Raw genomic sequence first — 27,133 nt, 5'->3', positions numbered from 1 at the left:
AAATAGCCTACAATTCTAGAATCCTAATACAGTAATTGGACATGGGATATACAGAGGAAATGGCTGACAGTGAGACAAAAATAGCCTCTGAAAGGGAGACAGAGCAGAGAAAGTCCAGAACATGGATTAGAGAGACTGATCCAGAATGACACCAGTCACAGTCTGGGTCAATAGAGGAGTTCTTAAAAATAATTTCTCCTCCCCATGTCAGTGGGGAAAATTATATTCATACTGCTTTCTCTGAGCAACTGTCCTTATGCAGCACTGCAAACCATAGTGGAGACTACAATTTTAAACCTAAAATGATGCCATAGTATAAATAGTTTTAAATTTTTTAAGACACCATTTTTAATTGTTTCTTAGTCTGTTCATTTGTGCGGACAATTGCACAACCTAACATTTTGGGAGTTTAAGATAACCAAACAGAAAATAATATATAATATTTAAATGTACTAAAAGTAAATTCAGGGGCAGCTGGGCGCCCTCTATTTTGGCATGACAGTTTATGAGCCACGCTCATTAAATAAATAAGTAAATACATACATAAATCATATATACAAATTGTCAGTTTTTGTGTGTGTTTGAGATATTAAATGCACCCAGTTTATGTGAAAAATATGATAGAAATTCAAAATGTCTGCTTTTTCTACACGTCTCCTCCAGCTGTGTGCACGTCTCAGGAAATAGGAAATAGGTGTGGTCCGGATAACCGTATAGTACCAGTAGTAGTTTTTTATTTTTATTTAAAGCATTATTTATTTTATAAAGGTATTTGTAAAGGTAAAAATGCACTGGAAAAATCGATTTAAGGGGGCAAATAGTGTCCCTTACTGAAAAAGGTGTGACTGAAGAGTGTGGGTGCGCAGAAGGATGTTAAAAGCCTCATGGGCTACAACTCTAAAAAGTTTGAGAACCACTGGGACTGGGTTAAGGAATAGAACAAAATAAACATCAACATCAAAGCACAATACACACACCAAGGGCAGAAAGTAGGCCTAATATTCAGAGGTCACTTACAAAGGTAGGTTAAAGATACAAACAAAGAGGGATTCAAACAAATAGCATATCAATAACAATGTAGAATTTACTGACTGAGCTGAAGAGTAATATTCAGCTAAAAAATGTGTTTTTGAAGGAGAGAAGGGTGGATGTTTGACGGATGTCTTGAGGAAGAGCATTCCACAACCTTGGAGCCACTACGCTAAAAGACTCCCTTGGTAACCAGACTATTTAAACTGACTGAATATATATATATATATATATATATATATATATATATATATATATATATATATATATATATATATATATATATGTGTGTGTGTGTGTGTGTGTGCATATACTTTCTCATAATGCGCACATACTTTCTCTCTCGTGTGCTCTACGGTCACAACGCAGCAAGCAGGCACGCAAACTGTATATGATAGGTAGCAGACCTCTACTCTGCGGACATCAGATACTTATTTTACATCTTGTAAAAAGGGCTATTATGCCATCCTTTTAAAGGTGACAATCTTTTTCCGTGTTTAAGTGCTATAATCGGGTCCCCGGTGCATCTACCAACCCAGAAAATGTGAAAAGTGACAACCCAGTAACTTTGTTTTGGTAAGCCTTTCTCTGCAAGCATGTCAAAAATAAGCAGATCAGATTTCACTTCCCTTCTGGATCTTATTATAATATTACAGCCCCTTAATCTGCACATTTACACCCATGGCGCCGCCATTTGGTTTACACAACCGACAACAGTGTAACCAGTTCTAACGCAATGGCAAAAGTTCCAGCAAAGCATGCAAACTGTTCTGTCGTTGCTGCACAGACGAGCACTGAACATTATTTAGGGTCCCAGTCTCAGATGAGACAAAATAGCAGTGGATACATTTTATTTTCAAAGGAAATCCCCCAGAAACAGATGAATCAATGTAACTCCACAACAACTACATAAATGTATCCACTAAACATTCAGAAACGTCCAGGTGCGTCTAAAAGTTGCAATCTCTTCTTGAGTCTCTCTGTAAGGCTGCAATCCACTACTGGTTATTTCTGAGATGTTGGATGACTGAGATTTGCATGTTTTGTTATTGTATCTGAAGCTCATGTAAAGGATCGTCCCTCTTCTGAACGGAGGCGGGGAGCAGCAGCTCATTTGCATTTAAAGGGACACATGAAACAGAGCACAGGCGAGCCCTGCACGGGTTCTGCTACCTTCACTTTTAAAAATGCATCACGTGATCTGCTTGCAGTCGTCGAGATGGATGCTGAGGAGTTGAAGAAAAGAATAGCCTAGCTAGTGGAGACAAACACACTGTCACAGCGGCCAAAAAATACAATAGATATAATAAGAGTTAAGAGCCCAACTAATGGACACACTAATCACTGTTATGGTGACTTCAAATGAAACACAGAGTTAAACCTCTGTTACATTTACATATTTGGCAGACGCTTTTATCCAAAGCAACTTACATTGTATTCAAGGTACACATTTTACATTTTGTCAGTTCTTGCTTTCCCTGGGAAACGAACCCATGAACTTGGCGTTGCTAGCCTAGCGCCAATGCTCTACTGTTTGAGCTACAGGAAAGCCTCTCTTAATTCTCAATAAAACTTATGTAGACGTCTGACAGAAATAAAGTCAGTCTGGTTAGTAATAAGTGAAGCTGGTAATGCTGTTTGTGGAGTTGTTTAATCCTCCTCTGCTGAGATCTTCACAGATTTAATGTCTTCTTTTCTCTTCAGTTGATTTCATCTGAGGCTGTGGCTGAAATTACTCCATATTTAATATACTACGATAAGTTCTGGTTTAGGTCCAGTTCTAGTTCTGGTTTATTTCTTTGCTCTTGGCTGACATGTGGCCAGAGGTGTAAAGTCCAGGTTCAGAAAGTAAAAGTCCTCCTCAGTATTTTGTTCCAATCACCTGGATTTGCTAATTCAGACAGGAGAGAGAACTAATTAGTGAAATCAGCTGACTGAGTTCATGGGTGGAATAAACACATGGCAGGACTTTTACTCTTTGGCCCCTGGATTACCCACCTATGTACCTTTGAGGGACTAATATGTACTCTTTAGGTACAAAAGTGTACTTTTTGAAAAGGTACCGCCACAGCAACAGCTTTTGTACCTTTTTTTCTGGGAGTGTAAAGTTGTCGACAATACGTCATCAAAAATCAAGTCCAGTGTGTGGGAGAAATTTGGAGTTACGTGAAGAAAAAAATATTGTAAAAGGCTTTGCTGCATGCATTTTCATGTTGGAAAGCCGCAAATGTGGAACTTCATCGCTAAAGAAGCACGCAGATAACTGTGGTAACAAACCAAGCAGTTCTATCGAATGGTATTTTTCAAATTTAACACTGTTAAGTATGTGTGATGTGTGGTGTGCAGGGCATGTTTGAACCCAAAATTGTCAGATGTAGGCTAGACGAAATTGCATGGCAGATATAGTGTTGTAGCCGCGTCTGCTAGATTGGTCAAATGTTATTAGGCTACTCAGTTTTGTAATAACGTTAGCCATGTTCTTCATGTACCAGCCTTTTGACAGCTTCGGCTCAAGTTCTCCTTGTGTTAATTGTCGTATAATAACTTCTGTATGACCTGGAAATAAACATTTTTGTAAGTGTGTCTATAATGTTATAGTCTAAACTGATTTTATTTCGGTTGCGGGTCGGGTGCTCAGTTTTATTTTAAGTGGGTCGGGTCGGATGCAGACTTTTATTAGTGCTGCTGTCGGAAAACGGGTCAGATGCGGCTTTAAGCACTGCAGGTACGGGCAGGTGCGGATTTATAAAATCGGACCCGTGCAGGACTCTGATAGAGCGTTTTTGCTCACACCCAAAAAGGGGCAACTTTGACAAGCTATGATCTGGGGGGTGTTTTTTAGCTGAAATTTCCGACACATTCTGGGAACACCATAGATTTATGTTAATCTTGTGAAAAGGGGCATAATATGTCACCTTTAAATACCCAGACTAGAACGAAAGAGTTGTTAATATTTACTTACAACACAAATATTTTTAGATTTGTGGCCTACTCTTGTGCCCCAAAGGGTCACACCTGGTTTTACCTGGTATTGACTACACAACAAGAAGTTGCTTTATTGCCAAGACATGAGGGAAAAGAGAGAGAGAGAGTGGGGAGACGAGGCTCAGCTCGGGAAGAAGAGATAAAAATGAGCCAGATGGATTAGATTCAGATTAGCAAGATTTACTGTTTTATTACAGATTAGGATTCTCAAATTCAGTCTTAGTGGAAATACATCCTTACAATTTCAGTGGCACACTGGCAATGTTTGCATATTGATAGAGGTTGAACTGATGTCTAGTAGTGACATTGTCCAAGATATAAGAAAAAATATTTTAAAATAGCCATGCAAAATATGATTATACAAACTATAGCTAAACAAAAAGCTAGCAAAATTAATATAAAAGGAGATAAACAAAATCCAACCTGGCACCCCTTGTGGTCATATGAGGAAGTTACAGATAAGTTACAGAAAAGTTGTCACTTTTGATCTTATACATATCAGGTTTTCACTGGTTGTTTAATATCCTTGCTTAAAGGGGTCATGAATTAAGAAATTTAATTTTCCATAATCTTTTGACATAAAATAGGTTATTAAAAACATCCTGTACATTTTTATTGAAACCAAGCTCAGAAAACAACTCGTTTTGGAATTTGTGACATTATGATGTAATAGTGTGACGAAAGACCGCCTCTGCAGAGGAAAATCAACTCCTACTTCTACATCATTGCCTCTTTAGCCCCGCCCACTGATTCACGCATGTCATGTAGTAAATACGAGAGATGTTAACACAGGATTACTCCGGCAACAAAACCAGAGACGCCTCTGAGGTTTACAAGACATCTTTGCATTGCCATCCTTGTGATCCTACAATTAAGTAAGCGTAAATTAACTTTATTTTTAATATTTGTAGTATTTACACATTTAGTGGGGATTTTGAAAAATATTTTAATATGCAAAACTGTTACCCAATCATAGAAGTGGGCGTTTACTTCCAAGTCTTGACTGTGATGCGCCTATAAAAAAGTGTTTCAAAGAGAAGGTCAAAAACAGAATAGAAAATAGATTATACTTCTATTAGGATGTTTTGTGGTGTTAAAATCTTGATAACATTACGAGTGAACTTCAGAGAACATTAAAAATACACCCTTTAATATTCATGACCCCTTTAATAATAGGATCAGAGATTTTCACAGTGACTGGTCCATGTTGAGCTGTACATTCCCATAGATTGCATGTACTTGGCTCTTTGGGACTTCAGGTCTGTTGATAGGTTTCACTTTAGTGCTCTTGTCGTACACATTCTCCTGCATCAGGAAAACAAAAGTGCACTAGTAATATGTCTGCTGGGTCATTGCATACAGAATAATAAGTTGGGTTTTTAAGTTATTTTTTAAGGTCAGAAAGCGACTTACAGAATCTCTGGCATCACTCTTCTGTTCATCTCTGCCTTCATTAAGCTTGTTGAGAGGCATCACACTGCCTATGGAAATATCAAAAAAGAAAAAAGAGAAAAGAATGGTTTTAAAAATACATTGGTCAAATCTTTCTATTGTTTTAATTATGCTGATAGTAGACATGGCTTGTTTATTTATACTTGTACTTGCTGATGTCTTGCGAACAGCGATCAATCCAACTACAAGTATGATCACCACTATGACCAGACCACCGACAGCATATAGTATGTATACTGTAGTGTTCGAGAATGCTGAGGAAGAGATAGAAAGATATTTTTGTATCATTAAAGTCATTCAATTAGTCATTATCTGCATTATTTCCTCCAATTAAAGGAGCATTGACTTGTTGATGTACCTAAAAGATCACCAGGAATTAAAAGGATCAAAGAGTATTATTATTTTACAATAAATGAATGTAAGCACTGTAAGAAATTACATTGTTTAATTGATTTGTAATTGGATTTACCATAATGGTGATTGTTTATTCATATTCATATTTGTGATCTAGTCAGAAGAGTGACAAATGAAAACATTTGTTAAAATAATGACAAGCTAAAATATGAAATAAGCTAATGGGATGATTATAAGTTTATCTTATTTCAAATTCATAATTGTTTGGAGATGGATGTTTTAACAGATACTAACATTCATCTTTGAAAGATGAGACATGACTAAAACAAATCTTTGCAAGAAGCTGCCGTCAGCAAGATTTTTTTAATCATATTCACTGAAACCGACACTATGCTCCGACAGAACAACATAAATCAGCCGGTTTTAGAAAAAAACCCTGCGCTTCTACCTCCACCTAGAGCCTGTTATTTGTTTTGCAAAAATCCACCGCTCCCAGTTCTTCAAGTCCAATCAGCGCAGGGCTGTGTGCGATCTGACTGTCAATCACAGTTCGTGCACACGCCACAGATCCCCCCTCCCCTCTCGCGCACGTTGCAATATCACATGCACACGCCTGAAGTTCGCAGGTGTGTTGGATTGTACGAAGCTTGATGGCGGAGAGAAAATCTACTAACAAGCTTCCAATTCCTCGGAAAACAACCAAGGAAAAGAAAATGATGCTCTGATGCTGAAGAGACGGGTGCGTTCACAGAAAATCTGGTGCACACGCACTGACGAACACAAACCCAATGGGAGGGTGCTCAGTGGCAGTGGGGGAGGGGCATGAGAGTTGTAAACATTCAAAATTTGGGCTAAGTCCCCTCAATCTGCCAGACTTGCCGACTGCAGCTTTAAGAGTTTTTTCTTCCATCAGCTAATGATGCACAGACATCAATACTCTACATACAAAACACAAAAATGGTGACAAACACTCAACAAATAATAATAATAATAAAGACAAATTCTGAACATTAAAAAAATAATCAAACAACACAAACACAAAGAGAATGTATCCAGGTGATGTTGGTTTGATATTAATAATAATAACAACATAATCATAATAATGCATGCAGTTTTTGCTGTATGTTATTTATTTTATATTTTGAATTATAATAGTCCTGTGATTAGACATTATGAGATCCAGCAGTGTTATGATCATTTATGGAGGATTTTGAATGCATAATAAGACACAAACATTTGAACTACTATGTCATTTAGACACAAAGAGAGACCAAGAATCAGCGTATGAATCTCAACAATGGTGACGATCATGCTGCAATGCATGCTGGGTATCTAGTCTCTGTGTGCAATTTGACCTCACATTGTGACCATAGTATGAGCACACAGTGAGAGCGCCTCAGATTTTAGTGACCTCAGATTGTGACCACATCACAGTATCCTGTGAGCTCATGGTGAGATCACTGAGAGATCTAATTGTTGACTGGGTTTCATATTGAATTACTTTTCAAGAGAAAAGAAATCGCAGACAACTCTGTCTGGTCTGCAAACTACGTTTCACAACCAAACATGCGAGAAGTGATAAGAAAATACTGCAAGATCACAAGTGCGTGAGACCGGAGTTCTCGCGTGAGACTGAAATCATTATAAAAAAATGATAGCCCACAATAAGCTTATGATCCAAATTGTGTGTGCGCTGATTTGTAGCGAAAAGGAGAAAAAGAAAAAAAAACATATGTAGGAGGAATGTAGTTTTCAGTCAAAACACATTCACACTGCAGCATTTTGAGTCATCAATTCTCTCAGTTCGCGTCTTTGATAATTCACATGGCGTGATTGTCACTCGCGTGAAAGAGCACCGATTTGCCTATGATTTCGGGAATTTGTCAGCAATTTCACAAAACCTGTCGGCGAGTGAAAATCGGGCCTAAAATCGTGCAGTGTGAACTCGGAATTAGATGAAATCAACTGAATATAAAAAAAAGACATTCAATCTGTGAAGATCTCAGCAGAGGAGGATTAAACAACTCCACAAACAGCATTACCAGCTTCACTTATTACTAACCAGACTGACTTTATTCCTGTAATTTCTGTTTTAATGGAAACAATAGGTTAAAGTCCCCATGATGGAGATCAGTGGTTTCTTTATTTTGGGTCTTGACCCTTGTTTTCAACTAATGTGTTCAGTCTATAGTGTTTTATTGCCATCTAATGGCGCGGCAGCAAGAAAACAGCGATTTTATTTGTTTTCACGGATCCGTGTGAATGGGTATTGTTTTGACATTGTTTTGAGTATGTACGTGTAAAACTCAAAGGAAAAACTTCTCTGTTTTAAGCATATTGTGTTTGTGAAAATATACCCTAAATGTCTTTTACCTTCAGGTAATTTCATCTAAGGCGGTGGCTAGAAGTTTCCCTTTTTTCTGTTCGTGTTTCTCTTCATTCAGTGATTCTGCTTGTTAACAGCAGGTGTTTATCATTGATGCTCAATCATCACTTAATTATCACATTAACTTCAACACTGCTTAAATGCTACTTTAACTCAGTAGAGTGCAACAGGCAGTGTTCAATTATCATTGTCATTTTGCTGTGTATCATTTTCATTAATCTTTTGTTTAATCTGGCGTAGTCGGATGCAGAAATGGTACATTCAGTCTTAGAATTAATTTACCAGGTTAGCTATATGATCGTTTACCTACAATAATTAAGAAAATATTTAAGGATGGCGCATGTAAGAGATCGCCAGGTAGGCTGTGCTTTACATACATGTTCATTTTATATTTTAGTTGTTGTTGTTATTCTCATACTGTACTCTGAACTGTACCACAAACGTGTTGTATTTGTCTTGTACTTTTTGCACTGTAGCCCTTGTCTATAATGGAACTAAATATACATATATAAATGTATAAAAAGGTAGGCTGGGCATAGCGGTGACAGGTCAAAGTCCTAAAGTCTTCAGACGGGTACAATGGCAGTTTTAAACTTATTTTTGTAAAGAAAATGTAACGTTTCAAAACTGCAGGGAGTTTCACAGCAGCCTTAGCATGTTAACATCATGAGCCAAATAATATTAACACCAATTACCAGTGTTCACTTAAAAATTCTCATGTATCTAAAAAAAGAGGAATATAAGTATTTGTATTAGGGCTGCACGATTTGGGGAAAATGTCATATTGCGCTTATTTAGGTCAATAATGCGATTGTGATATAATAAACAAATGGTTTCATGAGTCAACTTGTTTACTTCTCAAGGAATATGCACACACAGATTTTGTATTTCTCAACTCCGTGTTTGCAAATTAAAATAATATTTTTTACTAAATTTAATAATGAGATCTTTGCATTACTGCAAACTTGTTATTGTCTCAATAGTACAATAGTATAAAATAAATAGAACAATAAATAAGAACATTTGTATGCTCATGAAAATAAGATAATTTGAACATTCTGTCCAGACAAACAGGGACATTTAAGCAGGATGTGTATTGTGATTGTCAAAACATTTGGTAACTAAACAGAATTGTGTTAAGTTTAGTGACAGTATGTACAATGACTGGTAGACTACTAGTTTTATTATTGCTTGATCTTGTGATTTGATTCCGATATTGATTCAATATGGATTCATTTGGATAAATATTAGGTACCAAATATTGATACATGTTGATTTTTCTCAACAAAAAAAAAAAAAAAAAAAAAAAACTCATGTAATGCTGTAAAAATAGAGAGCAGCTGGTATTATTATTAAAGGTTAAAAATAACAGCTCAAATTAAATATAATTTGTTTTTTACTAGGCTATAATAATAACGTTACAATATTTTAATGATATTAACAATATAATAAATATTTAATATAGTGCACATATTTAGCAAAATACTCTCTATATATAATTTGCCTAGCCAACTAATGTGCTGTCAAATAGCTTTCCTGAGGTAAAGGTAACGTTATGTGACATAGCCTATTGCTCTCCAGCTGTTTTATTGACCTCTTTCTGCGGTTGAAAAACACTGATTGATCGATATTATGTATGAAGCATAAACATTTTGGTAAGTTGTACTGTATCTTTCAACACACCTATTGTTCATTCATGTTTATTTAATATTAAAGCTCCAATATGTAACAATTTTGTAATAAAATTTCCGAAAATAACTTGCACAGTGTGATATATTTCCTCCAGTTGTGTACTTACAATATCTCAAAAGTCTCCAAAGATTTTTTATTTCAGAGAAATTCCGATTTTAAATAACTGTCCGTCCCGGAAAAGAAATGTCGCCTCTCAGTGACGCAATGTCCGCACTATCCTTTTTACCCATTCCGGTGTGGTGGAATATCACAAGGTCCACACCGGAATATCACATGGTCAAATGCGGAAGTGGTGGTTATAGCGTTATAGCCATAGACTGTATGGTTATAGCTGTTATGGATCACAATTACTCTTTGGCGAGTATTGAAGTGCCAACAAAACGAAAGCATCCATATTCAGACACACGCAGACTGTGTGACAAACGGAGGAATAAAACCCGGATAAATAACGGCCAGGCGAGTGTATTGATAGACAGGTAAGCAAATCGATTTTTTTTTTTTATTGTACAAGTAACGTAATAGTTACAGTAAAGATGATTTTAATAGAATTAATGACAAATAGCTGTAAGTTGTAACGGGATAATATAGCATAACATTTCACGTTCCTTGCAGTTCATTAATTATAATGACATAAAATAATACGATCAGACATAGGCTACAGGTAATACAAAAACGAATAAATTACCTCATCCGTGATCATGATTCAATAATTCCATTTAGATACATCGCTAGATGGTGAAAACCAGTGAAAACGCATTAAAAACGACATCTCCCATCGTCACCTCCTTCATAGCGTCATCAAGCTTCGCCTTTGTTATTGTTGGAAACTGCGCCCTCTTGTGTTCAAATTTGTTTAAATATTGGAGCTTTAACTAGTAGTAAAGAGGCTAAGAGATGGTCGGTTCACGACCCCGATCTGTCACGTCACATTTATAAGCGCCAAAACGCTATTGTTTGAATTTTGTAATAAAATTGACAGAATCTGAGAGCTGACGATTTGTTTCATATCAAAAGTAACCTGCTCTGTCTTGTCTGTTGGTGTCAGTGTTTTCTTTGCTTCGCGATTTTTCTCTGCGTAAGAAAATGGATGTGTGGCATGAGAGCGTGTGTGAAAAGTGTGAATTGGGTGAGTCTCGCACTGAATAAGTGAGAGTTGGCAGCCCTGCTCTTTCTGCTCAGTGTCGGTTATCTTATAGCCAAAATATCGCCATATAACAGAGGTAGAGGTTTTCTGGCCACCAGATCAGTGTCCGTCTGCTCGGCATCCATCTTCACCTGTTCTCCACGCTGCACACCGGAAAAAGTGTGCCACACGTGCCACTGCCTAAACTGAAACTGACTGGTCTTTTTATTAGCGGTGTAGAAAATGGGCAAACAGCTCTCAGAGAGAATGGGTTGTCACGTCCACACACATTTATTTATTTCATAAAATTGCAGCATATAATCGCATAGGCTTTACATCGCGATTGCGCTATGATTATGATTAATCGTGCAGCACTAATTTGTATATATCCAGAGTTCAGATAGCTTTACTGCTTGAAAGTCCCTTTAAAGTTTCAAATTAAATTGTTGTCTTCCCCTGTGTGAGTGAACATCCACCATGAGTCGCATTGGAGTGACGTCTACTCCCCTCGTCGATTGATTGGCTAGAGGAGGAGCTGGCAATCTAGAACTAGTGGACCAATGCTTAAGCCCACCCTAATTTACATGAAACTCCAACTGCAACAATTTGAAAAGCAAGCGCAGAACATGGAAAAAGAGCGAAGAGAAAAACGCCACAAGCGTACAAAAGAGTAAAATATGAGTAGAAAATGTAAAAGATCACAAAGTACTAAAATATTAAAACCAAGGAAAACATAATTTTTAAGAAAACATGAACATAATTTTAAGTTTTGTACAATTTAAATTTTTTATGTTTAAAGTTTTTATTCATGCTTATTATTTCTTGATTCACGCTTATTATATTTTGATCCATGAGCACGTTGTTTGCTATTCTGATAATTGTGCATTATTTTTTTCAGTTTGTGTAATAGCACAGAGTCCTGACCTTGTGAGGTCAGGCACTGATGTTGGACAAGAAGGCCTGGCTCACAGTCTCCACTCTAATTCATCCCAAAGCTGTTCTATCGGGTTGAAGTCAGGACTCTGTGCAGGCCAGTCAAGTTCCTCCACACCAAACTCGCTTATCTATGGCTTTATGGACCTGTGCGCAGTCATGTTGGAACAGGAAGGGTTCATCCCCAAAATGTTCCCACAAAGTTGGGAGCATGAAATTGTCAAAAATGTCTTGGTATGCTGAAGCATTAAGAGTTCCTTTCACTGGAACTAAAGGGCCGAGCCCAACACCTGAAAAACAACCCCACACCATTATCCCCCCTCCACCAAACTTGGCACAATGCAGTCAGGCAAATACCGTTCTCTAATAAATGATCCTGAAATATTTAGTAGCAGAGGTGGGACAAAGTCATTGTTATGCAAGTCACAAGTAAGTCTCAAGTCTTTGCCCTCGAGTCCCAAGTCAAGTCGAGTCAAAGATGATGCAAGTCCCGAGTCGAGTCAAAAGTCAAATCCAACAAGTCTCAAGTCGAGTCCAAAGTCCTACCATTTTAGTTTCGAGTCATTTCAAGTCCTCTTACCACAGAAATAAAATGTATACAAATCATGTATGTCTGTAACATTTGTATTTATTTAAACCTCTTTTTATACAATGACATTAATCAAATACAGTAAAAAACAGAAAATGTAATTTTCACAAACAAATTCACATGAATTTCTTTCTTCTGCTGAACAGAAAGGAAGATATTTAGAAGAATGTCAGTAACCAGGCAGTTTCTGGGTCCCATTGACTTCAATGGGGGATGGGTGGGGGGTGCAATTGTGATGCAATTATTAATAATTGTGATGTAATTTTTGCATCACAATAAGTGTATTGTGATTGTCAAAACATTTTAGTAACTAAACTGAATTTTATTAGGTTTAGTGACAACATGTTACAATGTTTACATGGTTCAATTTCTGGTAAGCTACGCTTTTATTATTTTTTTAGTTCAATTCAATAATTGTGATTTGATTTAATATTGACTCATTTGGATAAATATTAGGTAGGCTACACAAGATGGGCATTATTTTTTCTCAAGAAAAAAACAACTCCTCTAATGCTGTAAACATACAGAGTGCCCTATCAGCTGGCAGTATTATTTAAGGTTAAAAATAACACAAATTAAATATAATGCGTTTTTTTTAATTATAATAACAACTTTATTTAATGATACAAGTAAAAATATAATAAACATGCAATATAGTACACATATTTAGCAAAATACTCTCTATAGCTCTTTTTTTCTAGCCAACTAACTTTCCTGAGGTAAATGTTATGTGACATAATTGTTCTCCAGCTGTTTTATTGACCCCTTTGATTGATTGGTCGATATTATGTATGAGGAATATACATTTTGGTAAGTTGTACTGTATCTTTCAACAGTGTTCATTCGTGTTTAACGTTATTTACTATCAGCTAGAGATGACCGGTTCACGTGCCGCTAGGGATCTGTCGCGTCACATTTACAAGTGCCAAAACGGTATTTATTGTCTGAATTTCGTAATAAAAGAATCTGAGAGCAGAGATTTTTTTATATCATAAGTAACCTGCTCTGTCTAGTCTGTCGGTCTCCGTGTCCTCTTTGCTTCGCGATTTTTCTGTGCGTGAGAAAATGTATGTGTGGCGTGAGAGCGTGTGAAAAGTGTCAATTGCGTGTGTCTCACGGTGAATGCGTGAGAGTTGGCAGCTATGGTAAATATGTAGCAGCTAGTAAGTTACAGTACATCCGATAAGGTGCTTAGCATTCGTTCAAAACTTACCTTTCAGGTGTCGAACAAAGTTGGACGTTGTGGCAGCTCCGTCTGTAATCTTCGACCCGCATGTTTTGCAAATTGGAACTCGTTTTTTGTCGACTACCTCGTAATTTTTATAGCCAATAGAAAAACTCTCTTCGGTATCATTTTGCCAACTGGCGCGTTGTTGCGCTTCATTGGTTGTCTTGCAATGTGCCTGCTTAGATGCTGTCGAATCAAAACAACGTGGGACTACAGTGATTGGATGTCATGCAGAAAGCGCGCGCGCTCTCTGCATGCATACAGGTGGTGCACATTTTTTCACAGATGCAGATAAACTGAGAGCGGCGCGGCCGTGTGAACATTTTTTCCCCAGTTTTCATGGGAAGTAGCAAGTCTTCTCGAGTCAAAAGGCGCAAGTCCAAGTGAAGTCACGAGTCATTGATGTTAAAGTCCATGTCGAGTTGCAAGTCTTTGTACATTTTGTCGAGTCGAGTCTGAAGTCATCAAATTCATGACTCAAGTCCAAGTCACATGACTCGAGTCCACACCTCTGTTTAGTAGTGATGAAATTTCACGAATGGACTTACTGCACAGGTGGCAAACTATCACGGTACCACGCTTGAATTCACTGAGCTCCTGAGAACGACCCATTCAGTCTGCATGCCTAGGTGCTTGATTTTATACAATTGGGGCCATGGACATGATTGGAACACCTGAATTTAATGATTTGGAGGGGTGTCTCAATACTTTTGGCAATTAAGTGTAGGCTATATTATATATTATAAATTAAATATATATATTATAAATATATTATGAAAACACCAGTCATTGTCTCAATATAAATATATATATATATATATATATAAATACAATTTCCTAATGCATAACCTAATTGATATTCACAAAATGTTATTCCCTAAAGCAAGACTGGTCACAATAAAAAAAAAAAAAAGATTTTACATTTCCTGCATTTGCAAGTTGTCACATATTTGTAAATCACCCTGAATTTGTGTGTAAATATTTTACCAAGTCAACACGTTGATCTCACAGTGATTTCTCCATATGACCACAATGTGAGTTCACAATGAGCTTAAAGTGTAACCTCACAGCGCACTCTCTGTGTGCTCATATTATGGCCACAATGTGACTCACCCCAGCAAAAAAAAAATATTGGACATGGACTCCAACATCACTCAGACGTCAAATTTTGGTTTAAAATAAAAATCGGGTTGACGTGTAAACATTGGATGTCAGACTCCAACTTCATTAAACAACTCCACAAACAGCATTACCAGCTTCACTTATTACTAACCAGACTTTATTTCTGTCATTTGTGTACAAAAGTCCTATTAACTGAGGTTTAGATGTTGATGATTTATTAAAAATTTATAGTTTGGTTTGATGTCTCCATTATGGTGATCGGTGTTTGCTTTAGTTCGGCAGTTTGACCCTTGATGTTTTAATGTTAGTTTTTCTCTGGCTGCTGTAACTGTTTGTCATGACAATAACAGTAAGACATTTTTTTAATCAGATGATGTCAGCTACTTGATGACAATAATGATATAATCATCATGTAGTGCTGATATGATCATCATCATGTAATTTCTTATAGACAATTATGTTTTTTATTAATTACATATAATTGTTTATAGTAATGTTTCTACAGCTTGACATCCAATTGTTTTATGATACGAAAATCTGTAATAATAATAATAATAATAATAATGTATAAATCATATTCTTGATGTTATTGAGATTCACGTGCTGATTCTTGATGTGTGTGTGTGTGTGTGTATATATATATATATATGTGCCCAGAATACATTGTGGCATGAAGCACGTCACCGTTATTGAGATTCACAGGCTGATTCTTGAGGTTTGTGTTAGCCTTAATGCAGGGTTTTAAAACTTATTGTACACTGATCTTGATTGTAATAATATAAATAGCCAACATACTTGACCACATTTTCTCTTGCTATAATAAACAACTACAGCAGCCAGAGAAAGACTAACATTAAAATGTCAAGGCCAAAGAGGCAATGGTGACCAAACCAAACTATTATCTTAAAAAAAACTTCAACATCTAAACCTCTTAAACATAATTTCTAAACATCGAAACTTCCCGCTATAACTGTCTAAGAATGTTAGGGGATAATGTTCTATCAATGTCATCACTAAACATGTTTGAAATGTTTATAGTGTTAGAGTGTTATCCTACCTTTTAGGAGAACATTCTGGTAACAAAAATAAAATTAGCTACAGAAAACATTACAAGAACATAAGATAATGCTCTCAAAACATTCATAGAACAATAACATTTCTAGTTGGGATGAGCTCATATTGTGGTCATAGTTTGAGCACACAGTGAGAGCGCTGTGAGGTTACGCTTTTAGATCACTTTGAACTCAGATTGCTGACGTTTTGACCACATGGTGACATCACTGTGAGATCATAGTGTTGACTGGGTAAACAACTCCAAAACAAACAGCATTACCTTCTTCAATTATTACTAACCAGTTTGATTTTATTTCTGTTAGACGACTACAAAAGTTCTTACTTTGAATTAACAGAGGTTTAGATGGTGATGTTTTATTGTTTCATTGGAAGTCACTATTATGGTGATCGGTGTTCACTTTAGTTGAGCTCTTGCCCCCTGACTTTATAACATTAGTTTTTCTCTGGCTGCTCTAACTGTGTTTATAAAGCACATTTGTTCCAGCAAGAAAGCCAAGAGGAAATATGTTCTGGTGATGCTGGCTACATATGTTAATATTGCCCAGTCAACACGTTGATCTCACAGTGATCTCTCCATATGACCATAATGTGAGTTCACAGTGAGTTAAAAGTGTAACCGCACAGCGCACTGACTGTGTGCTCATATTATGGCCACAATGTGACTCACCCCAGCTAGAAATGTTATTGGACATGGACTCCAACATCGCTCAGACGTCAAATATTGGTTGAAAATGAAAATTGGGTTGACGTATAAACGCGTCAGGCTCCAACGTCATTAAAAAACTCCACAAACAGCATTACCAGATGCACAAAAAAGCGTTATGACATAACTTAGACATCAACAATCAGCATATGAATCTCAACAATAGTGACAATAAAATATTCAGATTAAATATTCAGATTAACGAATCAACTATAAACATACAAAAACAGGCTACTTAAAATCACAACAAAAGCACAAATTAAAGCAAGTAAAGAAAATAGATCATTCAGCTGCATAATTTATTCATGCTGCAATGCATGCTGGGAGTCATCAATCTGTTCAGGCCACTAAATCAACAGTTTCCCAAAATCACCTGATCATATTTTCTCTTTTCTTTTTTTTCCCCCTGTAACAAACATTTGTTACAGGAAAAAAAAAGAAAAGAGAAAATATGATCATTAACACACAGTTACCAGAAAAAGAGTTAATGTTATGAAGTCAGGTCAAGTGCCCAAATAAAGCAAACACTGATCATCAAATCAAAAAGACATAATATGATTTGACAGAAGTCAAACTGGTTTGTAATAAGATGGCAAAGCTGTTTTTGGAGTTGATTTTTTTTGCCATGTTAATTTCAGCCTTTATGGCCTCTGATTGAAAGAAGTCACAGACAATGTGCAAATATAAATAAGACATACAACTGTATGTATATATATATATATGGCATAGAATCCTGCTCTACATAAAGCAAGATTGAATTGTTAGTGTTTCAATGTTGATTCAAATGTAAATGAAATTATTTAAAGTTGAACAAATCTCGATTTTATGTTTATCTTGATCTATTTTTCATCATTGAAATAACATTATTTCAGGGTGTAAGCCTGATGAAAAATCAATGTTAAGTTTCAACAATGATTCAATGTTGATCTGCTATCAGGGATATAGTTCTTTATAATGAAAAACACAACAAGGACTGTTTTTGACTAAGTGTTGCATATTCAGAACTACTGTACAGTGAATGACAGTCAGGAAAAAACCTGAAAACAATCTCCAGTTTCATACATTTCTACCAAAAAAAAAAAAAACTTTCCTTTTCCTTTAAATCCTCGCTTATCGGGCTGATGCTACTCTGAATAATGCCTGACCTTCGTATTTTGAGCACTTCTTGCGTTATTTTTGCCTCTTCACTATGACTCGCTTAACTTAGTCCTAATTTGTAAGTCGCTTTGGACAAAAGCGTCTGCTAAATGACTATGGTCATATTCATATTCAATTCATGTTCAAATTTACCATAACATATCTGTAGCCTACATACATTAGAAAACATTCAGAAAATAAGCCAATAGAGACACAGTGTGTAACATTACCAGGTGAGATGGTCACAGCTGTAGGGCTGGTGTTAATGCTGCCAGTGTCTGAAAGTTTGGATAAATAGTGATTAATGAACAGAGACACAAATATCATGAGTGTGTAGAAAGAGCTCATGTGAATATAATTACCTGCACAGTATGCTGAATTGCAGAGAGTTGGACTAACCAGCTCATAGACATAATAATTGCCTGGACAGGCTTTGACTTTAATGGGAAAAGACCCGTAATAGCAGCAGTAACTCCCAGTGTTACCGCAGACATCTCGAGTGACGACTCCATCTGTTACTGTTGGGTGTCCACCACGCATCCACAGTGCAAGAACAGTGCCACAGCTGGACTGAGCAACACATGTGTCTGGGATATGAGCGCTAGTGTTGTTAATGAAGAGACGATACCAGCCGCTCCAGGAGACAGACGTGTCACACTTTCTGACTGAAGCATGTGTATTATTGATGGATCTCCATGGATTGTCCAGCACAGTGTAGGTGTAGCAGGGGTCAACAGGGAGATTAGCTGTTATAAAAATATATTAAGAAATTAACAAGTGTCTGAAAAACATTTGTTATTATAAAATGTAACCATAAATCCAGCTTTTGGTACAGCTTCTAACCAGTTTGATTTTTATTTCTGTCAGATGACTACAAAAGTTCTTACTGAGAATTAACAGAGGTTTATATGTTGACGTTGTATTGTTTCATTTGAAGACACCATTATTGTGATCGATGTTCACTTTAGTTGAGCTCATGCCCGCTGACTTTATAACATTAGTTTTTCTCTGGCTGCTCTAACTGTGTGTTTATAACGCACATTTGTTGATCAGGAAACCACAACCAAGAAAAAGTATGATCAGGTGATGCTGGCTATATTCTAATGATGACCTAATTATGATAATAGTTATGAAATAAGCATGACTCGGACTATTTAATTCCATATGGAAAGTGTAATATTATTAATACATATTACAGTAATCAGTTATGAGTGATGCACAAAAAAGCATTACAGCATAACTTAGACATCAACAATCAGCAAATGAATCCCAACAATAGTGACCATAAAATATTCAGATAAACAGATCAACTCTAAATATCCCAAAAAAGGCTACTTAAAATCACAACAAAAGCGCAAATAAAGAAAATAGTAAGACCATTCAGCTGCATAATTTATTCATGTCTCAGTGCATGCTGGGAGTCATCAATGTGTTTTGTTCTCTGCTGGCTCCCAGATTGCAAACACAAGAAGTACTGTTTTTGACTTAAGCCCCTTTTACACAGAGATTCCAGAAAATACACGAATAAAGTGACCTGGGTTCGTTTGATTTTGGCTCATTCACACTGCCAGTTATTTTCCGGAATCAGAGAGTGCGTTCACACACAACCTGTAAAAATCCCGTAAAGACACGTGACATCGATGTGACTTGTAATCTCAGCAGGGTCTTAATGGGATAGTTCACTCAAAAATGAAAATTCTGTCATCATTTACTCACCCTCAAGTTGTTCCAAACCTGTATGAGTTTCTTTGTTCTGCTGAACACAAAGGAAGATATTTGGAATAATGTTTGTAATCAAACAGATCTCGGTCCCCATTGACTTCCATGGTATATTTTTTTCCTACTATGGAAGTCAATGGGGACCGAGATCTGTTTGATTACAAACATTCTTCCAAATATCTTCCTTTGTGTTCAGTAGAACAAAGAAACTCATACAGGTTTGGAACAACTTGAGGGTGAGTAAATGATGATAGAATTTTCATTTTTAGGTGAACTATCCCTTTAAGTTTGCTTATGAGCTGCGATTTCATTATTACGGCTTTTGTTCACACAGCGCGCGTTCCGGGACTGAACACGGCAATGTTACTAGGTCCCCAACACGGCATCGATCCCGGCATAAATCCCGGGTCGAGTTTGCGTTCACACAGAAGGCACTCTGGCAATTCGCCGGCAATGTCCCGGGTTCAAAGCGCTGTGTGAGAGGGGCTTAAGTGTGGCATATTCAGAACTACTGTACAGTGAATGACAGCCAGACACCCTGAGAACAATCTACAGGTTTCATACATTTCTACCAAAACATTTCCATGACTTTTGAGGCAAATATTCATGTTAAAATCCATGTTCAAATTTACCATATATATTAGAAAATTCAGAAAATTCAGAAATTCAAAACATTCAGAAAATAAGCCAATAGAGACACAGTGTGTAACATTACCAGGTGAGATGGCCACTGGTGTGACAGTTGTAGGGCTGGTGTTAATGCTGCTAGTGTCTGAAAGTTTGGATGAATAGTGATTAATGAACAGAAACACAAATATCATGAGTGTGTAGAAAGAGCTCATGTGAATATAATTACCTGCACAGTATGCTGAATTACACACAGTTGGTCTAACCAGCTCATATACATAATAATTGCCTGGACAGGCTTTGACTCTAATGGGAAAAGACCCGTAAAAGCAGCAGTAACTCCCAGTGCTACCGCAGACATCTCGAGTGACGACTCCATCTGTCACTGTTGGGTGTCCACCACGTATCCACAGTGAGATATCAGTGCCACAGCTGTACTGAGCAACACATGTGTCTGGGATATGAGCGCTCACACCATTAATGAAGAGACGATACCAGCCGTTCCAGGAGACAAAGTAGTCACAGTTGTAGTATGAATGTAAGCCATATCCATTACTGATGGATCTCCATGGATTGTCCAGCGCATTGTAGTTGTAGCAGGGGTCTGCAGAGAGATTAGCTATATTAAAGGGTAACTAAACCCTAAACCAACTTTTTTTAGTCAATGATCTGTAAGAATGGGGCTTTATTAGTGCTGTTCATTGATTCGAGTAACTTTTTTGACATTTGGGTATAAAGTGTTTTTTACAATATATGGTGTAAAAACGTCTGAGTGCTGCCCTCTTCAGGTTGAACGGTGGCTACTGCAGTTGAATTTTCCTATTGGATGTTTGCGGTACTGCGAGACATAAGCAGGTTCCAGCTCACCACGCCCTTGGCAGTATAAAAACCCTCGTTTCGTCAAAACCACTGTAGCGAGTCAGGAGTTGGAATTACGAGTATTTTAGCATATATTTAGCATAGCATTTATATAGTTATTTCGATTATTTTGTGTAGCCTAGCATAGTTGTTAGTGTAGTATTGTTAGAAGCATAGTTAGTTAGTAGCATAGTATTGCATCAGTTAGGATAGCTTCAAGTTTGCGTAGATTTATCTGTATTTAGTACAGTGGTCAGGATGGGATGTAGGTGTAATGTTCCTGGTTGCAACAGCACTGCTGGATTGCATAGCTTTCCAGCAGACTTGTAAATTAGGCACCGGTGGTTGCATGCACTGCTGGATTTTTTCACATAGCGGCAAAATATGAATATGCCTACAGAGAGCGCGCACTATTGACATCAACTCGATAAAACTCATCTGATGCATGTACTTTACGTCGTCTTGCGACCCTGTGAGGAGTGAAGGTGGGGGAGAAAAGTCCTCGATTTCAAATGCTACAGCTCTGTTGCGTCACTCCAATCACTCTCCATTTTAGAGTCTGACAGCAGCTGTCAATTAATCCTAATAACTGTGTGTATATAAAGCACATTTGTTAAAACAAGAAAAACCAAGATAAAGTATGATCAGATGATGCTGGCTATATATATATATTGTCCCATTTTTTAAGGGCGCAAGAATAGCATAACTTAGACATCAACAATCAGCAAATGAATCTCAACAATAGTGACAATAAAATGTTCAGATAAACAGATCAACTCTAAATATCCCAAAACAGGCTACTTAAAATCACAACAAACAGATATTCTACTAACTATAAGTAACTTTTCAACAACATGTCAACTAACTCTCATTAGAGTATTAGTAGACTGCAGTAGACCGTAGTAGACTGTCAGTAGACTGATAGGTTATGGTTAGGTGTTAGGGTTTGGGTTAGGAGAATGAGTTGACATATAGTTGCCAAGTTACCTAGCCTGATTACATCAGACTTCATACTTCCGCTCAATTCAGTTCGCTTCTGTACTCAGTCTGAGATAGCGACCGTTTCCCCGTTTTCCTTCCTCCGCTCGATGGTTTTGTTTTGCATCGTACATGTGTTACAGTGGAAGTTAGATGCGGCCGAGCATGCGCATAACACAAGCCATAACTAAATGTTATGTGATTGGCTTACGGGTAACCAATGATTTTAAACTTCAGACAAGCGCCCTGTGATTCAACAGCATGAGATCCAGCAGTGTTATGGTAACTAGTTATTATAAAGAAATTTATAGTATATAAATGTATATTCTATATCTGGCAAAGTTACGACGCAACAGGAAATATTTGCTTTTAAAGAAATAGATTTTAAGGACTACAGCAAACGGCTGGTAGGGACTATACGACATTCCTCCAGGGTTAGTGATGTCACCAACCCTATAATTTACATAAACCCCGCCCCCTGGAACACGATTTATAGATTATCGAGACAGAATATGCTAATCAATGACTAGAAGATAACTACACATAAGCTACATAAATTCATCAATTAACCATTCAGAAATGTCCTGTTGCTTCTACATGTTGTCACTTCGAGTCTCTCCATCATTGTCTGACTCTGGTTTAAACATAAAAGGCTTAAAGTGTTTGAAATTTTCAGTGACTGTCTGTGTGAGTGCAAGCTGGTGAAGCTCCACCCTCTTTTGCTCACCTTCAAAAAGTGACAAATTTAACATTCTATGTAAAAATATCTGTGGGATATTTTGAGCTAAAACTTCACATACACACTCTGGGGACATCAGAGACTTATTTTACATCTTGTGAAAAGGGTATTATATATTGTTTCAATGTTGATTCAATGTAAATGAAATGATTTAATTTAAGTTGAACAAATATAGATTTTCGGTTGATCTTGATCTATTCTTCATCATTGAAATTACATTATTTCAGGGTGTAAGTCTGATGAAAAAAATCAGTGTTAAGTTTCAACCTTGATTCAATGTTGATCTGCTATCAGGGATATAGTTCTTTATAATGAAAAACACAACAAGGACTGTTTTTGACTAAGTGTGGCATATTCAGAACTACTGTACAGTGAATGACAGCCAGACACACCTGAGAACAATCTACAGGTTTCATTCATTTCTACCAAAACATTTCCATGACTTTTGAGGCAAATATTCAAGTTAAAATCCATGTTCAAATTTACCATATAGCCTACATGCATTAGAAAACATTCAGAAAATAAGCCAATAGAAACACAGTATGTTACATTACCAGGTGAGATAGGGCTGGTGTTAACGCTGCCAGTGTCTGAAAGTTTGGATGAATAGTGATTAATGAACAGAAACACAAATATCATGAGTGTGTAGAAAGAGCTCATGTGAATATAATTACCTGCACAGTATGCTGAATAACAGATAGTTGGTCTAACCAGCTCATATACATAATAATTGCCTGGACAGGCTTTGACTCTAATGGGAAAAGACCCGTAAAAGCAGCAGTAACTCCCAGCGTTAGCGCAGACATCTCTAGTGACGATACCATCTGTTACTGTTGGGTGTCCGTCACGTATCCACAGTGGGTAATAGGTGCCACAGCTGTACTGAGCAACACACGTGTCTGGAATATGAGCACTCACGCCACTAATGTAGAGACGATACCAGCCGCTCCAGGAGACATACGTGTCACAGTTGTAGTTATATCCACTTTTGATGGATCTCCATGGATTGTCCAGCACATTGTAGGTGTAGCAGGGGTCTGCAGAGAGATTAGCGGTTATGAAAATATATGAAGAAATTAACAAGTTTCTGAAAAACATATTTTATTATAAAATCAAGATTCATTTGTTATTGTTTCAATGTTGATTCTATGTAAATGAAATTATTTAATTTAAGTGGAGAATTTTTGATTTTATGTTGATCATGATCTATTATTCATCATTGAAATAACATTATTTCAGGGTGCAAAGCTGATGAAAAATCAATGTTAAGTTTCAAACTTGATTCAATGTTGTTTCAATGTTGATCTGCTATCAGGGATATAGTTCTTTAAAATGATCTCTCTTTTTCTGTGGGTCTATGGAATTGTCAGACAGCAGTCAACAAAGCTGACTTTATTCCAGCCTTTGCAACTCAATGCTGCATCAACATGCAGTCAGACATCTTTAAAGTTTGTGATGGTTTGCTTGCTGTCAAGGACAAAATGGAGTATTTGGAGAATCCAGGCATAATAACCTCGTTTTAGAGGGAATACAGGAGGCACCAGGAGAAACCTGGGCTGAGACGGAGGAGAAAGAGAAGAAAGTACTGGCTGAAAAGTTACAGTTGCAGCGAGAGGTTGAAGTGGAGAGCGCCCACCGTACAGGGAAACCTGGAGGAGATAGAACAAGGCCAATTGTTGTGAAATTTCTGAGGCACAGGGACAGATCTGCCATACTACAATGTACCAAGTCACTGAAAGGAAAAACCTTTATCAAATAGGATTTTACAGATACTGTCAGGAGAAAAAGCAAGGAACTGATGCCGGATATGAGAGCTGCGAGAGAAAGGGGGGACATTGCTTATCTATGACAGGAGAAGCTGATCATTCATGCCCGGTCCAGTACACCAAAATAGTTAATCAACTACAACAGAGGATTGTTGATCATGATAAACTAGAGTTGAACATCTTTCAATACACTGAACATCATTCACAGGACCTGGAAAATGATACTGATCCTGTAAACAACTTTTTCCTCAACACCAACAGCAACTGTTTTTATTACACTAATGAACAGTTTAATAGTTCAGTTAAGACTTAAAATCAACTATCAATAATCCACCTTAAAGGACAAGTTCGGTATTTTACACTTAAAGCCCTGTTTGCAGATCGTTTCTGATGAAATAGAACGGTTAAGATTAAAATTTGGACACATGCTGCTGTCCCGAGAATTTTAAGTTTATTTCGCTTCTCCCCCCCCCCCACCTATACAATGGCAGCCTATGTGCACTGGAACAATCCTTCATAAAACGCATTAAACTTTCGATTACAAAGACGTGAAACTAACCGAGTAGTCAGGGGTGTTCACTGATATGCTCACACAAAAATCGCTGCAAAATATGCTTTCCAACAGGTTTTATAGTAGTTTTTGTCGAACTCCATTGACTTGTATTGAGTGAGCTGTGTGAGGTACGGTATTACTCCGGCTTCTTCTTCTGCTTCTTCTGTGTATTCAATTAAATGCCAGTGGTTTGCTTGCAATTGGCAAAGGTGCATTATCGCCACCAACTGGGCTGGATTGTCTATTATTCAAGCTCTCAACGGAAGAATCTACGGGTGTGAGACGTTTGGAAAAATAGATCCACAGTTTTACAACGAATGGTAAAACACCTGTTGGAAAGCATATTTTGCAGCGATTTGTGTGTGAGCATATCAGTGAACACCCCTGACCACTCGGTGAGTTTCACGTCTTTGTAAACGAAAGTTTAATGCGTTTTATGAAGGATTGTTCCAGTGCACATAGGCTGCCATTGTGTAGGTGGGGGGGAGAAGCGAAATAAACTTAAAAATTCTCGGGACAGCAGCATGTGTCCAAATTTTAATCTTAACCGTTCTATTTCATCAGAAAGGATCTGTGAACAGGGCTTTAAGTGTAAAATACCGAACTTGTCCTTTAATAGCAGAAGCCTATAGGCTAACTTTCACAACATTAAATATTATCACTTTAAACAGCCTTTCAATATAATTGCTATATCTGAAACTCGGATAAATAGTGAAACGGACTTAGATTTAGAAATGAAAGGATATGAAATGTTTTGTATTGACAGAGAAAACAAGAAGGAGGGTGGTGTGGTTTTGTACATGGACAAGGAATTTAATTACAGGGTGGTGGAAAAACTTTCTACAATGGTGGATGATTTACTGAATTATGAAAAAAAAAAATGTTTTATTGTAAGTTGCATCTATAGATCACCTGGTTCTTATATTGATTTATTTAAGGATTGGATGGAGGAAAAATTTACAAAAACAAATCAGAAAGTCATGTTTATCTGTGATGACTTCAACATTGATTTGCTGAATCCAAATAAGCACAATATGACGGAGGATTTTATTAATACAGTGTATACTCTGGGCTTTTCCCCAAAAATTGCCAGACACAGTATGATTACTTCCCACTGTGCAACACTAATTGATCATATTTTTTACAAATGATATAGATAAAAATACAGTGAGTGGACTAATAAATTATATTAGTGACCACCTACCAGTTTTTACAGTTTACAACAGCAATTACACATCTAAAAAAGGCAATAAACTTCTATTCAGACGGGTCAGAACAGAAGAGTCTATGGTTGCATTTAAAGATGATTTGCTTTCACAAGACTGGGAAATAATATATAAGGGAAAAGATATTGATAAAGTATATGTTGAATTCCTAAGAATATTTAAATTATTATATGATAAGAATTGTCCGATAATAAAATATTGCTTCGCCTGTGCTTCCCCCTAATATAGTCCTAAGTCAGTATCTGCCTAGGAAATCGCCTAGTGTTAATCTGCATCGCTATTTGTACTCGTTGTCAATACGCAGGCCACAAGAAGTAATTATGTGTTTGTTTTATTGTTTTTTTTATCACTTTTATTCAGGACATGCTAGCTGGCAACAAAGGATTCCATTCATTGTGCTAAGCTAAGCTAGCGCCGACCCTGTCAAACTAAAACAATGCATGCGCTGAGACAAAAATGCATTTACCCACTTATCTAAATGTTGGAAAGAAGGTGACTAAGCCCTATTTCAAAAAACGGTGGAGACTAAGCCCTATATCAAAAAACGGTGGAGTGTTCCTTTAAACACTGGGGATTTTGCTGGATGAGAAATTGAAAGAACCATTAAAAGCACAGAAAATGGGTTCCTAATCTTTCCTATTGTTGATTTTTAAAGAGGGATTTTGTGATTTTGTTCAAGAATAATTATGCCAGCAGTCGAATTAAAAGGGAGTAGAAACAAAATCCCCAAACCAGTTCGAGGTGTCGTTGAAATTCAGTTAGTTGGCCTACATTTCGATTGACGCAACACTTCCTTATGATACATCCCAAGATTCCAACAATCTTCCTGATGTACTCGCAAGGATTGAATCTCAACCTAT

General features: G+C 37.0%; 1 protein-coding gene across 4 annotated transcripts in view; it reads right to left on the bottom strand.

Moving 5' to 3' along the window:
* Positions 1-4,175: 4,175 nt before the first annotated feature.
* LOC311078237 (uncharacterized protein) overlaps positions 4,176-27,133 on the bottom strand; it is a 25,778-nt gene continuing 2,820 nt past the window's right edge. The window contains exons 5-13 of one of the 4 annotated variants that reach the window (XM_084106976.1): positions 23,403-23,765; positions 23,283-23,318; positions 20,383-20,757; positions 20,242-20,298; positions 18,170-18,553; positions 18,038-18,085; positions 5,610-5,720; positions 5,428-5,495; positions 4,176-5,319 (exon numbers count right to left, since the gene is read on the bottom strand). In XM_084106976.1, the coding sequence (XP_083963102.1) occupies positions 5,203-5,319; positions 5,428-5,495; positions 5,610-5,720; positions 18,038-18,085; positions 18,170-18,553; positions 20,242-20,298; positions 20,383-20,757; positions 23,283-23,318; positions 23,403-23,765 (1,559 nt within the window). In that variant the 3' untranslated portion in view covers positions 4,176-5,202. The remainder of the gene's footprint in view (positions 5,320-5,427; positions 5,496-5,609; positions 5,721-18,037; positions 18,086-18,169; positions 18,554-20,241; positions 20,299-20,382; positions 20,758-23,282; positions 23,319-23,402; positions 23,766-27,133) is intronic. The other 3 variants (XM_084106977.1, XM_084106978.1, XM_084106979.1) reach the window with 3 other exon arrangements.

Source organism: Abramis brama, assembly GCF_963993115.1.
Source record: "Abramis brama genome assembly, chromosome: 2".
Taxonomy (NCBI): Eukaryota; Metazoa; Chordata; class Actinopteri; order Cypriniformes; family Leuciscidae; genus Abramis; species Abramis brama.
This window is presented reverse-complemented; position numbering and strand designations above follow the sequence as displayed.